The 14,785-nt window shown below is 46.4% G+C and overlaps 1 protein-coding gene across 5 annotated transcripts in view; it reads left to right on the forward strand.

Annotated features, from left to right (window-relative positions):
* crebbpb (CREB binding lysine acetyltransferase b) overlaps nt 1-14,785 on the forward strand; it is a 79,667-nt gene that overhangs the window by 38,095 nt on the left and 26,787 nt on the right. For all 5 annotated transcript variants that reach the window (XM_079520982.1, XM_079520985.1, XM_079520984.1 and 2 more), the window contains exons 4-13: nt 997-1,252; nt 3,855-3,968; nt 6,543-6,794; nt 7,397-7,481; nt 8,356-8,502; nt 9,213-9,330; nt 10,271-10,448; nt 11,983-12,045; nt 12,533-12,648; nt 14,117-14,311. In XM_079520982.1, coding sequence (XP_079377108.1) covers nt 997-1,252; nt 3,855-3,968; nt 6,543-6,794; nt 7,397-7,481; nt 8,356-8,502; nt 9,213-9,330; nt 10,271-10,448; nt 11,983-12,045; nt 12,533-12,648; nt 14,117-14,311 — 1,524 coding nt within the window. The remainder of the gene's footprint in view (nt 1-996; nt 1,253-3,854; nt 3,969-6,542; nt 6,795-7,396; nt 7,482-8,355; nt 8,503-9,212; nt 9,331-10,270; nt 10,449-11,982; nt 12,046-12,532; nt 12,649-14,116; nt 14,312-14,785) is intronic.

A 14,785-nucleotide genomic window follows, 5' to 3' on the forward strand; every position in this document is an offset into this window, starting at 1 on the left:
GTTTTAAGATTTTCGTTGTCGTCCGCTAAACAGGCAGGGAACATTTTCGATGACGTGTCACTGTTGTGCAACACCGAGGATTGGGCAACAAGCGCTCCTAGGCTGTGGAGTGATGCGACCGGTTTTGATATCATTAATCTCCGTCCTATTTATCAATCTCCGTCTCGGGCAACTTGACGGTGATCTCCGTCTGGGGCCCTTAAACTGTTAACCACTTGCTAACCCTAGCATCCCCGGGATGAACATTTGGCAAAAAATAGCCGATGGCGTTGTGAGCTTCTAGAGTTTAGGTGTAAAGAAAAGAGCGGACTGAAGCACAGAGCCGCCCCCGGTCAAGTTTACTACAGAGGACTGAAGCACAGAGCCGCCCCCGGTCAAGTTTACTACAGAGGACTGAAGCACAGAGCCGCCCCCGATCAAGTTTACTACAGAGGACTGAAGCACAGAGCCGCCCCCGATCAAGTTTACTACAGAGGACTGAAGCACAGAGCCGCCCCGGTCAAGTTTACTACAGAGGACTGAAGCACAGAGCCGCCCCCGATCAAGTTTACTACAGAGGACTGAAGCACAGAGCCGCCCCCGATCAAGTTTACTACAGAGGACTGAAGCACAGAGCCGCCCCCGATCAAGTTTACTACAGAGGACTGAAGCACAGAGCCGCCCCGGTCAAGTTTACTACAGAGGACTGAAGCACAGAGCCGCCCCCGATCAAGTTTACTACAGAGGGTTTAACTGGTTCCCAAACTTTTTAGTCTGGGACCCAAAAGAGAAATTGGACATTCCCCCGGGACCCAAATTAGTGAAAATAGCCAATCTACAAGCTCACTTCTCGCCAGTGTTGTGAGCTTGTAGATTTTCTATTTCCACTACTCCTTAAACATTTGTTTTCTAATTTATCCTTTGATTTTTATTTATTTATAAAATATTTATAAAACTGTGTGTGTGTGTGTGTGTGTGTGTGTGTGTGTGTGTGTGCGTGCGTTTCCCTATCTCCAGTCCCAGATGCAACAGGCGGCGGCCATGGTCCCGGGCCAGGGCGGCGTGTCCGTGTCGTCGGGGGGCGGGCCCACGGCCGACCCGGAGAAGCGCAAGCTGATCCAGCAGCAGCTGGTCCTGCTGCTCCACGCGCACAAGTGTCAGCGGCGGGAGCAGGCCAACGGGGAGGTGAGGGCCTGCGCCCTGCCCCACTGCCGCACCATGAAGAATGTCCTCAATCACATGACCCACTGCCAGGCCGGCAAGTCCTGTCAGGGTGAGTTCAGCGCGGCGGGGCAGGCGGTACCTGGCTGCAAAAGTTAATTGATTTATATACAATAATATAATAGACATTTGCAAAGTTAACCAATTTAATTTGGACTGTGCGCCAATTCTATAAAGGCCTTCTAAATGATTCCTGACATAAGTTTTCTGACTAACTTCAAATATTTATTCAAAACATACAAAAATGTTATGTTGCTATATACTGTACATGGCAACAAGAAGTTCATGTCTTGAAGGGTAAAAAACCCCCAAAGGGGTTCCTGTCCTGAATGGGTTAATACAATTGAATTCCGTTTTGGACAAAGTATGAAATAGGGCTTAACTTAAGTTGTTTATCAGACTAATCAGTTTAGTTGATTCATACAAACATTTGAGTTGAGTTGTTTCTGAAGCCTAACACACACGGGTTGCGTAGCATAGCAGCACAGTATGGACGCGCGTGAAGTGCCGCCCATAAGCACCAACAGGATGCGGTGCTCTGCCGCACGGCTGGCATTTTTGTACTTTCACCGCGTGGCAACGCCTGGAAATAGAACATTGGCGCATCAGAGCATCGAGTGAGGCGTGAACGCGCGTCTGACGCCGCCGGTGTGGGATAGGTCCATTGAAAATAATGGAGGCGGCTGTTTTGACGCGCGCCGTTAGCAGCCTGTGTGTGTTGCCCTTCAGACTCCATTCAGCCCCAAACGGCCTGCTCACGGAGCCCTGCAGTCTCCATTCTGCCCCAAACGACCTGCTCACGGAGCCCTGCAGACTCCATTCAGCCCCAAACGGCCTGCTCACAGAGCCCTGCAGACTCCATTCAGCCCCAAACGACCTGCTCACGGAGCCCTGCAGACTCCATTCAGCCCCAAACGACCTGCTCACGGAGCCCTGCAGACTCCATTCTGCCCCCAAACGGCCTGCTCACAGAGCCCTGCAGACTCCATTCAGCCCCAAACGGCCTGCTCATGGAGCCCTGCAGACTCCATTCTGCCCCCAAACGGCCTGCTCACGGAGCCCTGCAGACTCCATTCTGCCCCCAAACGGCCTGCTCACGGAGCCCTGCAGACTCCATTCTGCCCCCAAACGGCCTGCTCACGGAGCCCTGCAGACTCCATTCTGCCCCCAAACGGCCTGCTCACGGAGCCCTGCAGACTCCATTCTGCCCCCAAACGGCCTGCTCACGGAGCCCTGCAGACTCCATTCTGCCCCCAAACGGCCTGCTCACGGAGCCTTGCAGACTCCATTCTGCCCCCAAACGGCCTGCTCACGGAGCCCTGCAGACTCCATTCTGCCCCCAAACGGCCTGCTCACGGAGCCTTGCAGACTCCATTCTGCCCCCGAACAGTCCAGCTAGAGGACAGCAGACATTAATCTGATTCTTGTTTGTAAACGGCCGTCTGAGAGCTTATTCCCAACGCAAACGCTGGGACGAGTGGCTCTCCTTTGCGTATAATGACATGCCTTAAAATAGAGACGCGTGGCTATTGCTGAAAGGGGTTACCCAGGTGCATCAAATTTGGCCAATGTGTCCTAATGTTCACGGGAAAAGGGGAGGGGTTTCATAGCGTTGGCTGTCAGGCTGTTTATGGTTTTAGGACATGATGGAATACAAATGGTTTTTCCATACACAATATACAAATTGTTTTTACATAAATGTTTGCATGCCGTATCGGACTTGTTTAGGCCTCATTCTGTCAGCTAATCTCTGAAGTTGTGACATGATGAATATATCTTGTTTAAATAAAGTGTGTGTTAGACAATCTCATTGAGATGTTTTTTGATTGGACAATTTATTTTTTAAGACGGTGAAAAAGTACCTTCTTTACCACTTTATCACTGACTTCCCCATTTTGGGCATGGCTTATAGGTGAAAATTACAAAATCTTTCTTTGCAATTTTTTTTTTTTTTACAGATTTGTCGACATGCACCCACCAGCTCTCAAAGCATCAACACATTGCGAGCTCTTAGATGGTCTATTTTGGAATAGCCGACGTGTAAAATGAGGGTTTATGTGGTTAAAATAGCATGCTGAAATGCTGCGTCCTTTCTCTGAATAATTACTGGGGTGCAGCCGGCCGCTGAGGCTTTTTATGTAGCGCACCTAATGACTTTCCGTCATTACGTGCCACGGCCCTTTTGTCATTTCAGACGGAAAGCGTTTGCTGTCTCTTAAGGCGCCGCTCACTATTCCCTCGGCAGCGTTCTCGATTTACGGACGGTGAAGTGATAAAGCGCTCATTGTCCTCGTCTCTTTACCACGGCTCTAATCTATCTTGATGATAACCCATTCAAACCTGAGGCCCATTCTAATAAGGCCTTCTAAAATCAGTAGTGCTCAAACCTTTTCGTCATTGAAAATTATCCAACAATTTTCACAAATGTTCAAAAATAGCAGTACGAGCTTGCAGTGTGGCAGCTCTGAGCTTGTATATCTGCTATTTTTGAATAGCCAACACTAAAATCTAAAGTGACACAGATGATTTCCCGGTCCTGATGGGATAACTCACTTTTCATATCGCCCCCCCCGCCCCTTCTCTCTCTCTCTCTCTCTCTCTCTCTCTCTCTCTCTCTCTCTCTCTCTCGTGTGTTTTTGGTGTCTCTCTCCCAGTGGCTCACTGCGCGTCGTCCAGACAGATCATCTCCCACTGGAAGAACTGCACGCGGCACGACTGTCCCGTCTGCCTGCCTCTGAAGAACGCCAGCGACAAGCGCAACCAGCAGCGTGAGTAGTGGACTGTTGATTTAGCGACAAGCGCAACCAGCAGCGTGAGTAGTGGACTGTTGATTTAGCGACAAGCGCAACCAGCAGCGTGAGTAGTGGAGGGTTGATTTAGCGACAAGCGCAACCAGCAGCGTGAGTAGTGGACTGTTGATTGACAAGCGCAACCAGCAGCGTGAGTAGTGGACTGTTGATTGACAAGCGCAACCAGCAGCGTGAGTAGTGGAGGGTTGATTTAGCGACAAGCGCAACCAGCAGCGTGAGTAGTGGACTGTTGATTTAGCGACAAGCGCAACCAGCAGCGTGAGTAGTGGACTGTTGATTTAGCAACAAGCGCAACCAGCAGCGTGAGTAGTGGACTGTTGATTTAGCGACAAGCGCAACCAGCAGCGTGAGTAGTGGACTGTTGATTTAGCGACAAGCGCAACCAGCAGCGTGAGTAGTGGACTGTTGATTTAACCAGCAGCGTGAGTAGTGGACTGTTGATTGATTGACAAGCGCAACCAGCAGCGTAAGTAGTGGAGTGTTGATTTGATGACAAGCGCAACCAGCAGCGTGAGTAGTGGAGTGTTTTCATTGACAAGCGCAACCAGCAGCGTGAGTAGTGGAGTGTTGATTGATTGACAAGCACAACCAGCAGCGTGAGTAGTGGAGTGTTGATTGATTGACAAGCGCAACCAGCAGCGTGAGTAGTGGAGTGTTGATTGATTGACAAGCGCAACCAGCAGTGTGAGTAGTGGAGTGTTGATTGATTGACAAGCGCAACCAGCAGCGTGAGTAGTGGAGTGTTGATTTAATTGACAAGCGCAACCAGCAGCGTGAGTAGTGGAGTGTTGATTTAATTGACAAGCGCAACCAGCAGCGTGAGTAGTGGAGTGTTGATTTAATTGACAAGCGCAACCAGCAGCGTGAGTAGTGGAGTGTTGATTTTGAAGCGCAACCAGCAGCGTGAGTAGTGGAGTGTTGATTTCATTGACTAAAACTAGGACGAAAAATGTTCGTTGACTACCTTTTTTCACTGGGGAAAATTGAATAAAAACGAAATAAAAACTAGCTATTTTTTTCCCTGAGGGTGTACAAATGGAACCAACTGGACCCTTATCTGGTTAAATAGTATACTTGATGATCGACGCATGCAACCAGTACTTTCACTAAGATGCAAATCGAAACAAAACAAGTCAATTGAACAATGAAAAACATGCAGTTTCATTGATAACTCCATCAACGGCGAAATCCTATCCTATTCGTCGTCTTCATATTGTGTAGTTATTTAATTTTTATAATATTTTTTTAATTGATAAACATTTTGTACAAGAACAGTCACTGATGTTGGGTGTTTAAAAAAAAAAAAAAGAAAGCAAGGTGCATGCTGTCACACAGGAGAGCATCCATCCACTGCTCAGTATGAGGTGGAGCCCCCTGCAGGCTTGCTGCCGTATCACAGCTCTGTGCTGGCTCGCTTGACTGCCAAACTTGCAGCCTCAGCCAAGAGGATTCCTCTGGTAGAAAGACACGGGCCTGTAATATGACACCCTATAGGGGGAGGGGCTCTGTGGCACTCTGTCAAGGGAGTGGGGGGGGGGCGGGCCCTGGGACATCCTGCTCCTTGATTGGCCAGAGGCCCCGTGACGGGTTTAAATCCCCCACAGAGGCAGCGTGCTCTCTGTCAGCGCTAAACACCGGCAGCGGCGGCAGGGAGCCACACACACACACGGTCACAAACACAACATACACACACACTCTGAAGAGCAGCATTTTATGAGATGGAGCAACATTTTTTTTTCCCCCATATATTATATAAATATACATTTATTGTGTAAATCTTTCCCAAGACATAATGACAGACATGGATTATTTTTCTCTGTTGCTGACTTAACCAGTTATCCACCTATTTTATTAAGGTACCCGCTGATCTACACGCTCATAAAGAATCGCAAGCTTGTAGGCCTGCTTTTTGAAATGCGCTGAAAAGATGAATACATTTTCACCCAGGCCAGTGTAGGGGTTAATCTACCTATAAACAAGGGAATGTCTGTCTGTATGTCTGTAGCAATGTCGCTGCTCCTCACTGCCTGCTCCAATAGCTCTGCATTTGCACACAGTTATTGTCATTACCTTATGGAGGGCGTAATGGGGCCCTTTTTTTTTATTTTACAAACTTAACGCACCTTTCGCCCACACCGTTTCACTCTAGTACCGAAGTTTTTGCCGTCACTGTGCACTGTTGACGACAAACATCCGGGTACGTCGCGTTACAGCACAATTGGTTGCCGAATCGAATTCATTTACCTCCTGTCGCCTCCATCACAGAATCCCACGACTGACGATCGCTTTATGATTACTAATGTACAATCCCCCCCCCCCCCCCCCAACATAATATAAATTTTGTTCCCACTTCCCAAGCGCATCCCTTAAGAACTCCCTCTCCCCAGCCCCAGACTGAGTAGACCTCAAAATACATACATCAATAATATGATCTATTAAATCACATTACCCACTCTGTACATAATTTGGTGTTCATATATTCAAACGGGTAAGGAGTAGTATGATTAATTTACCCACTGTCCACTCCTCCAGCCATGCTGGGTTCCCCGGGCTCCAGCCTGCAGAATATCATCAGTACAGTGGGGCCGCCGGGCCAGCCCAGCGCCCCAGCCTCCATCAACAGTGCTGCTGCAACCCACATCGACCCTAGCTCCATGCAGAGGGCCTACGCTGCCCTGGGCCTGCCCTACGGGAACCAGTCTCCTGTCCAGGGGCAGAGCCAGGGTCAGCAGACTCCCCCCCAGGGGCCTCAGCACCAGCAGCTCCGGAACATCAACTCACTAGGTAAGGACAGTGGTTCTCGAACTTTTTTAATTTCAAAGACCTTCGAAACTCTGAGATCGAACCAAAGTTATAATAGTTTGGGATTTTTCATTATAGTTTAGTTATAGTTTTGTTTCTTATGCAGTTAGTTTTAGTTTTTAGAGCGGGTTTGCTAGTTTTTATATAACTCTTAGTTTTAGTTTAGTTTTTATTAGTTTTAGTTTTTTTCTGCCCTTTTCAATCCTTCACCTGACAAATAAGTCAGGTGCAGGATTGAGTATCAATGTAATAAAAACTAATTAAAAAAAAAAAAGAATATTCAGTTACAGATTAAGCTTATAAATAAATTGACAAAAAATAAAACTAAGGGCATTTTCTCTATCATTTCAGTTAGTATCCGTTAGTTTTGTAAACCACACAATACAGTTTGGTAGTTTTTCTTTTCTAGTTTTTATTTAGTTCAGTTAACAAATCATTTTTATTTTATTTTAGATTTCGTTTTCTTGTTAGTTTTAGTTAACTATAATAACCTGGGATGGAACCAAATGGACCCAAAAGGCCAATGTCTGCTTGCCTCTGCTCTACGTATCTGTCTGTGACTGTGACTTGTGTGTGTCTCTCAGGCACTAACCAGATGACCCAGATGCCAGGGGGCATGGGTGTCCCCTCGTCGGAGCACTCTGACTCTCTGCCTTCCACACTCAACAAGTGAGTCCTCCTTCATCCTTTCCTCATATTCTGTGTTTATTTTAATGTTAAAGTTTTACTATGTGAGACGTCATTTTTAGTAGTCTTTGACAACACCATTGAAAACAAATTGAGGAATTTGTCCCCAAAAAAAAGTTGATAGTGAAAAATATACCATCGGAAGATTATTTAAAATCATAACTTGTTTAATTGAAAAGGTTGCACGTTAATACTGTCGGGAAACCAGCTAACTACATTTTTCACCTTTTTTATTTTTTTCCCCATGAATCCACGCGCTTCTGACAAACGGCTAACTCCATTGGTTCGTCAAACTGTCGCCAAAACCAGCTAATTCCACTCTCTCTCTCTCTCTCCTGCGTGGCACACTGAGCTGCTGCAAAACGGAAGATAAACAAACTTTAACGAGGAAGGGTTTTCCCCCCGTAGTCTTAACACCTACTGTATGGTGCCCCGAATCTTTCAGAATAAAGGTGCTAGAGTGCCAAGCAGATGAGGGAGATTTTATTCTGAAAATGCCTGCATTCCATTTCCCCCCCAAAAACGGGAAGCGAAATCTTCCATTACTACATCACGAAGTCTGAACTCTCTTTAGAAGCGTTGATATTGTAAACGAGATGCATGATGACGTCAGAAATGTGTCCAGAACGTCGGTGTTATGATCCATCTGCGCGAAGGCAGCGTAGATTCAGAGAAAATAGGGGGCTTTGTCGGGCCGTAAACAAGGAAGTAATGGTTGCGCATGCACCCAAACAGGTCGGGAGGGGCTGAGCAAGGCGCTGCCTAGCAACGGCCGTATCCAAAAACACTTGAGTACTTTTTCCACCACTGCCAATTAATAACTTCACGTCCTCCTCTTCTCTTGCCCCTCCTCCAGTCAGCTGATGCCAGATGGCTCGGTGGCAGGGGGCGGGGCCATGGTGGGCAACCTGCCCGCGGCCACCCCGCTGTCTGCCGCGGGGGTGAGAAAGAACTGGCACGAGCACGTCACTCAGGACCTCCGCACCCACCTGGTGCACAAACTGTGAGTTCAGTGGTGACATGACATGACACGTGGTTGGATCTAGGGCTGCAATGGGCTCTATGCACACGTGCCATTTTGGAAAGAACTTCGGGCCCTTCCCTACTTCCTTCACCGATGATACTAATGAAGGCTCTGCCACACAGAGTCAGGGTGCTGCTAATGTGCATGTTGGCTCACTGGAAACACTCTGCTCTGCTTCCAAATGGCCCTGTACGGATGTGTAACAAATGGACCCTTATGAGTTCATTTGGTTCCATTTGTACACTCGGAGGTATGGGGGTCCTTGAAATTAAAAGGTGTGAGAACCACTGCACACTAAATGGAACAGAGCCTTAATTAGTATGTATCATCGGTAAGACGGTAACACCTGTGAATGAAGTAGGGAAGAGGCCCGGAAGTAGGAAGAGTTATTCTGTGTGCATAGAGCCCATTATTGATGTCATTGATTAGTCTATTGGTAACTTTGATGATTAATCAAGAAGCATTTAAGGGGTATTTTATAAATAGTGATATAATAGGTTGTAATGAAGGCTTTCACTCACCACATGATATGGGTATTTGTAATACAATTATTGATTATGGATTATTTTCAATCGATTAGTTTGATTTACAGTTGGACCCCTACTTGGCTAGATCAAGACAATATACCTCGACATGCAAAGTCCTCACTTTGTTCTGTATTTTAACCCCTATTCTTTCTCCTGTTTCAGAGTACAAGCCATATTCCCCACCCCAGACCCCGCAGCACTGAAGGATCGTCGGATGGAGAACCTTGTGGCATACGCCCGCAAGGTGGAGGGGGACATGTATGAATCTGCTAACAGCAGGGTAACTAATTTCCCAGAATGCTAGATCCTCTGCTTGGACTCAAGCAGAGGATATTTGGTCTCAAAAAGATATTTGGTGATCTGAGAGTATTGGCACTGATGTTAATAAGGTGTCTGCTTTGCTTCTCTGATATGATTAACACATTTTGGGCGGGAACCCCTTTTGGTGTTAGCATTATGTTATGCTTTAGCTATTGAAAAATAGCAGATCTACAAGCTCATAGCGCGCCACCGAGTGGCGCGCTACGAGCTTGTAGGTCTGCTATTTTTGAAAAATCAAAGAACGACTGACATAGAAACATAGCTTTTTCAGAAAACTGTCAGGATGTAGAAGACATTTTTAGAATCTGATCTCAGGTCAAAATGGGTTAAAGAACAGACTGTTGCATTATGTTGATGATACTGAATTGTACATATCTGTTGAACCAAATGATGCAAATGCTAAGTTCCATTATTGCCTGACTGCAATCAATTGGACTACTACAATGCCCTTTTTGCATTGCAGTGTAGTGCATCCTAAAACGTCTATTGAAAGGTTGCAGCTTATTCAAAACTGTGCTGCTAGACTGCTAACAAAAACAAAAGAGAGATCACTCCAGACTACACTGGCTCCCTGTGTCTTCCAGAGTCAATGCTAAAGTCCTTCTACTTGTTTATAAAGCTCTCAACGGATTAGGGCCGGCCTACATCACAGACTGCCTGTTGTTATATGTTCCTTCGAAGTTTTTCTTTTCATTTATTTTCTTCTTTTAATGCAAAGCACTTGTTTTTCTCGTTTGTTTCCTTTTAATCTGTTTCCTGTTGTTTTTTATCCTTTTAATGGAACACACTTTCAGGTGCATGTTTTGTATAAAATTATTTTATTGATATTTAAGCACGGCATGAGCGCAAAGCCAACATTGAAACATATATTGCCCTGTCCTGTCTCCCCCTGTCTCTAGGATGAGTACTATCATTTCCTGGCAGAGAAGATCTATAAGATCCAGAAGGAACTGGAAGAAAAGAGACGCTCGCGGCTGCAGAAACAGCCTGGCATGGTGGGTGCACCGGGACCACCACCGCTCCCCGGCATGGCCCAGCCCAACGCCATGGGCCCTGGTCAGGCTGTTAGACCTCCCAGTGAGTACCGCCCGCCTAAATGCTACTCAGCTGGCATATTCATCCATTTTTGAGAACATTTACTATAGAGCGTCACAGTTTTCAGAACGACATGGGCACCAGAAGAGAATTTCCCATTCATTTTCCCATAAACGTTTCAGAAAAGTATTTATTTAAAGACCTTTAAGCCTCGGACAAAGCCAACTTGGCTCCTGACAATTCATGACAATAAACACAATTTTTTGGGCGGCCAAACAAATCATTTGAAATAAGAAAAACAAAACAAAGGAGTTTTACCCTGCCCCTTTTTCTTTCTAATTCTTTAGTTTGCTTTGTCGGAGGCTTAAAGGTCTTTAAATAAATACTTTCTGAAATGTCTATGGGAAATTCACTTCCGGTGCCCTCGCTGGGCGCAGGACTGCGACGCTCTATAGACGAATTCAGAAACAGGTCTCATGGTCGCAGCTTACGTATTTCCTATAGGCGGAGCCGACAAAGCTGCGGGGTAAACCCGCACCTCTTCTACTACAGTGAATGGATAGAGTGACTGATGTTAGTCTGCCTCAAACGTTACTCTTTTACCTGCTTTTTACTAACACTAACATTACAAAGATGCCCAGAACATCGGGATGAACCTGTGTAGTTTATGGCTGCTCCAACAGTAGTGGCAACATAAAAAAAAAAAAAAAACGGAATGTCAAAATATCAACCGCAGTGGCTGAGACCAGAGCCATTGAGTAATGGTTGAGACGAAGCAGGTAAAGGTCCTGAAAGATACATAACGTCAGTCTTACCCAATACCCAATCTTTCTGTTTTATAAACACAAGGCTGCTGTACTTTATACCTCATACTTTAAATGCTTAGTATGAGGTATGCGGTTTACCCCGCAGCTATGTCTGCTCCGCCTACAGGAAATACATAAGCTAATGAGACCCGTTTCTGAATTCGTCATAACTAGTTCGCCAGCCAGTGCGCATGTGTCGTCAAAATGATTGCTGCGCGGCAGATCAAAGGCATGCGAGGCGCTTTTGCCTACCGAGAGCTGAGACAGGAATTTACTTCCTGAGAATCCTGACACAACATTCCGTTGCATATAGCCAGGCACTCAAATGTTTATCTGTAAGTAGGACTAATCATTACAAGTAGCTCTTATTTTGAAGTCTGAGCAAAGGAAGTCTGTTTCAGTTGTAACCAAGCTTTTAACTGAAAGGGAAAGTTGTTTTGATGCCGTTCAGAGCGCTAGTCGCTAACCCACATTAGCGACTATATTTACGATATGAAAACCATGCATCTGTCACTTAAACAATGTACACACTTTGGAATTACGTTAAACATGAAACCTCTGCTTCCAAGCTACATCTCCAGGTGCTCCTCTGAGAACCAACCCACAATAGTTATGTGCAACCCTGACTATGTGGCCATTTGAGCTCTTCGATCTCATTTGAGTTACAGAAAAATCTTTAAAAATATTTGTACCCACCCGCCGAGTATGACGAAAAAGCTAAAAGGCCATGTGAATATGGTCAATGAACGCTGTTTCATCTCTCCTCTCAGATGGACCTGTGCCTATGCCCAACGTGCCAAATCAGATCATGAATCGTATGCAGGTGTCCCAAGGTACGTACGCTCCCTTCTGCATTCATGACAAATCGTACGACTTTGACTTTGAACTGTCAATTTGGTGTTGCAGTCCTTGTGTAATTAATTGGTTGTCCTTCAGAGATAGCCTAGTTGAGTTATTTAATACACAGGCAAACCTCACAAGAGACTCGCACAGGGAAAACAAAAATAGGTACAACAGAATGCAAAAAAAAGAGAATTGTGAATTAAATATGTTCAACATTAAGCTCTCAACTGATTGATTATAGGACAAATATAGTATGTGCAGTAGCTTCACACTTTGCAAGATGACCCACACACCTGTGTGGGGTTGTTTAACCAGAGTCATTATCCTAAATGAACGACCTAGTCGGGGCTCTGACGATTAACCAAGCCGATTTCAGTGACTGCGCGGGCTCAGCAGACCGTGGAATATTTAATTACAATCGCTCCGAGCGCAGTAAATAGGCCTTTAATTGTGTGCGTGTCTGCGCTGTCCCCACAGGAATCAATCAGTTTAACCCCATGGCGATGCAGAGCGTGCAGATGTCTCAGGCGCCCATGGGAGTGCGCGCCGCCTCCCCCATGAACCACCAGATGAACATGAGCTCCGTCCCCCCGGTGAGATCTCTCTCTTCTCCTTCCTTCATTTCCCCCGTCAGTCTTCTGTGTCGCGCCCCCGTGGCTCTGTTCCAGCTCCCTTCCTGGCACCTCTAACTCTCCACAGCCTCATTTCTCCAGATCATCCTTCCGTTAGTCCCGCTCCCCTCTTTGTGTCGTTTTAGGGAAGATTCACACTATGGATGCGCACTCGAGACCACTTGGCAGATGTTGTGGTAGTGTGACTGACTGTGAATGCTGCCTACCATTCCCGGGAGCGGATCACCCAACCGTTCCCGGGACCACATGGAGGTAGTCTCGGGACCGATTGAAGTGTACTCTGATACGGATCGCTGCAATGTGAAAACATTACAGTTGAATGAACAGAATACAGTTGAATGAGGTGTACTCGGCTGCGGAAGAATCGAGGCCAATGTGAATCGTGGCCAGCGGGCAGTGGGACCCGGCAATCGTATTCAGGAACAAACGGACTCGGTGTGAATCTGCCCTTAGACTCTGTCCCCTCCTTCCCTGTGCCTTCCGTTTGCTGCATAGTGCCTCTGTATCTCAGTGAACCTCGTCCAGCCCTGCTCTGCCTCTTTTCTAGTACAATTTCTATGTTCTACTGTCTTGACATTGGTAAAACGTGGCTGTAATGCCACTGAAGCCATCTGCCAGTGGAACAGTGGAAGCACTCTAGGGCCCCCATTGAATAAGTTGTTAACCCAGCATCCGTATTTTGGGCAAATCCTAAAAATATGTCCAAAGCTCTCTATGGTTTTTAACAACTGAGAAAGTCAAAAAGATCCACAAGTGAGATTGTACATCTGCTATTTTCAATTTTGTTGTATGATAAAGTGTATATATAAGTCGTTAACGTTCCCCTCTCTGCTTTCGATTAGCCGGCATGTGGGATTTTTATATTGATTCACAGTTTTCCGTCAATAAACAGGCCCCTGTTCAAGGGTGTGTTTGGAGGTTGCGTTCCAGTCAGAGTACTGTGTTTGGAGGTTGCGTTCCAGTCAGAGTACTGTGTTTGGAGGTTGCGTTCCAGTCAGAGTACTGTGTTTGGAGGTTGCGTTCCAGTCAGAGTACTGTGTTTGGAGGTTGCGTTCCAGTCAGAGTGCTGTGTTTGGAGGTTGCGTTCCAGTCAGAGTGCTGTGTTTGGAGGTTGCGTTCCAGTCAGAGTACTGTTTGGAGGTTGCGTTCCAGTCAGAGTACTGTGTTTGGAGGTTGCGTTCCAGTCAGAGTACTGTGTTTGGAGGTTGCGTTCCAGTCAGAGTACTGTGTTTGGAGGTTGCGTTCCAGTCAGAGTACTGTGTTTGGAGGTTGCGTTCCAGTCAGAGTACTGTGTTTGGAGGTTGCGTTCCATTCAGAGTACTGTGTTTGGAGGTTGCGTTGTGTTCCATTCAGATGTAGACAGTCTGTCTTGGCAGACGTTCAAATGCCGGTTGTCTCTTCTCACCTCTTTTGTCCTCCCTTTCTCCAGATGGGCATGTCCCCGTCGAGGATGCCTCAAGCTCCTCCAGGCATGATGGGTAGTCATGGTAATAACATGGTGGGCCAGCCAGGCGCTAACCAGGGCCAGTTCATGCCCCAGGGCCAGTTCTCTGCAGCCGCAGGCGGGGGAATGAATGTGAATGTAGGCCTGGGTCAGCCCACCGTACAGGCTGCCGTCACTCAGGTGAGGACCACTGATGTGGCTGTTGTACTCCATCTGATTAGTTCATAATATAGTTTGCCACATAACCGTCATCCTCAACCCCTAGCACCACCTGTCATGGCACACATTGTGTGGCGTTCAAAATTCCACTCTTGTGCACCTCCTAGAGGCGATTGCTGTAACAAGACCTGCAATTGCTGTTTAGTAATTTCTGAAGATGTTAGCTCAAGCTCATGTGAAAGACAGATACAGAGCTCCTCTACCCTTTTCTCTGTAGTGCCTTGAAGAGCCTTTGCTTTATTAATTCATGTGGTTTTGATTTAAAACACATTATGGTGTGCCTGTAGTGTTTTGTGACCAAGACTTTGTAATGTTGTTTATTTCAGTTTTACAAAAAAGATTAACTCTTTCCTCGCCAAGTTTAAGGTCAAGTTTAGTCGCTTCCCTGCCACGTTTTTCAGAAAAGCCACCAGCTGATTTGGTGAACCAGAAGTA

This window comes from Electrona antarctica, assembly GCF_951216825.1.
Source record: "Electrona antarctica genome assembly, chromosome: 14".
Lineage (NCBI taxonomy): Eukaryota > Metazoa > Chordata > Actinopteri > Myctophiformes > Myctophidae > Electrona > Electrona antarctica.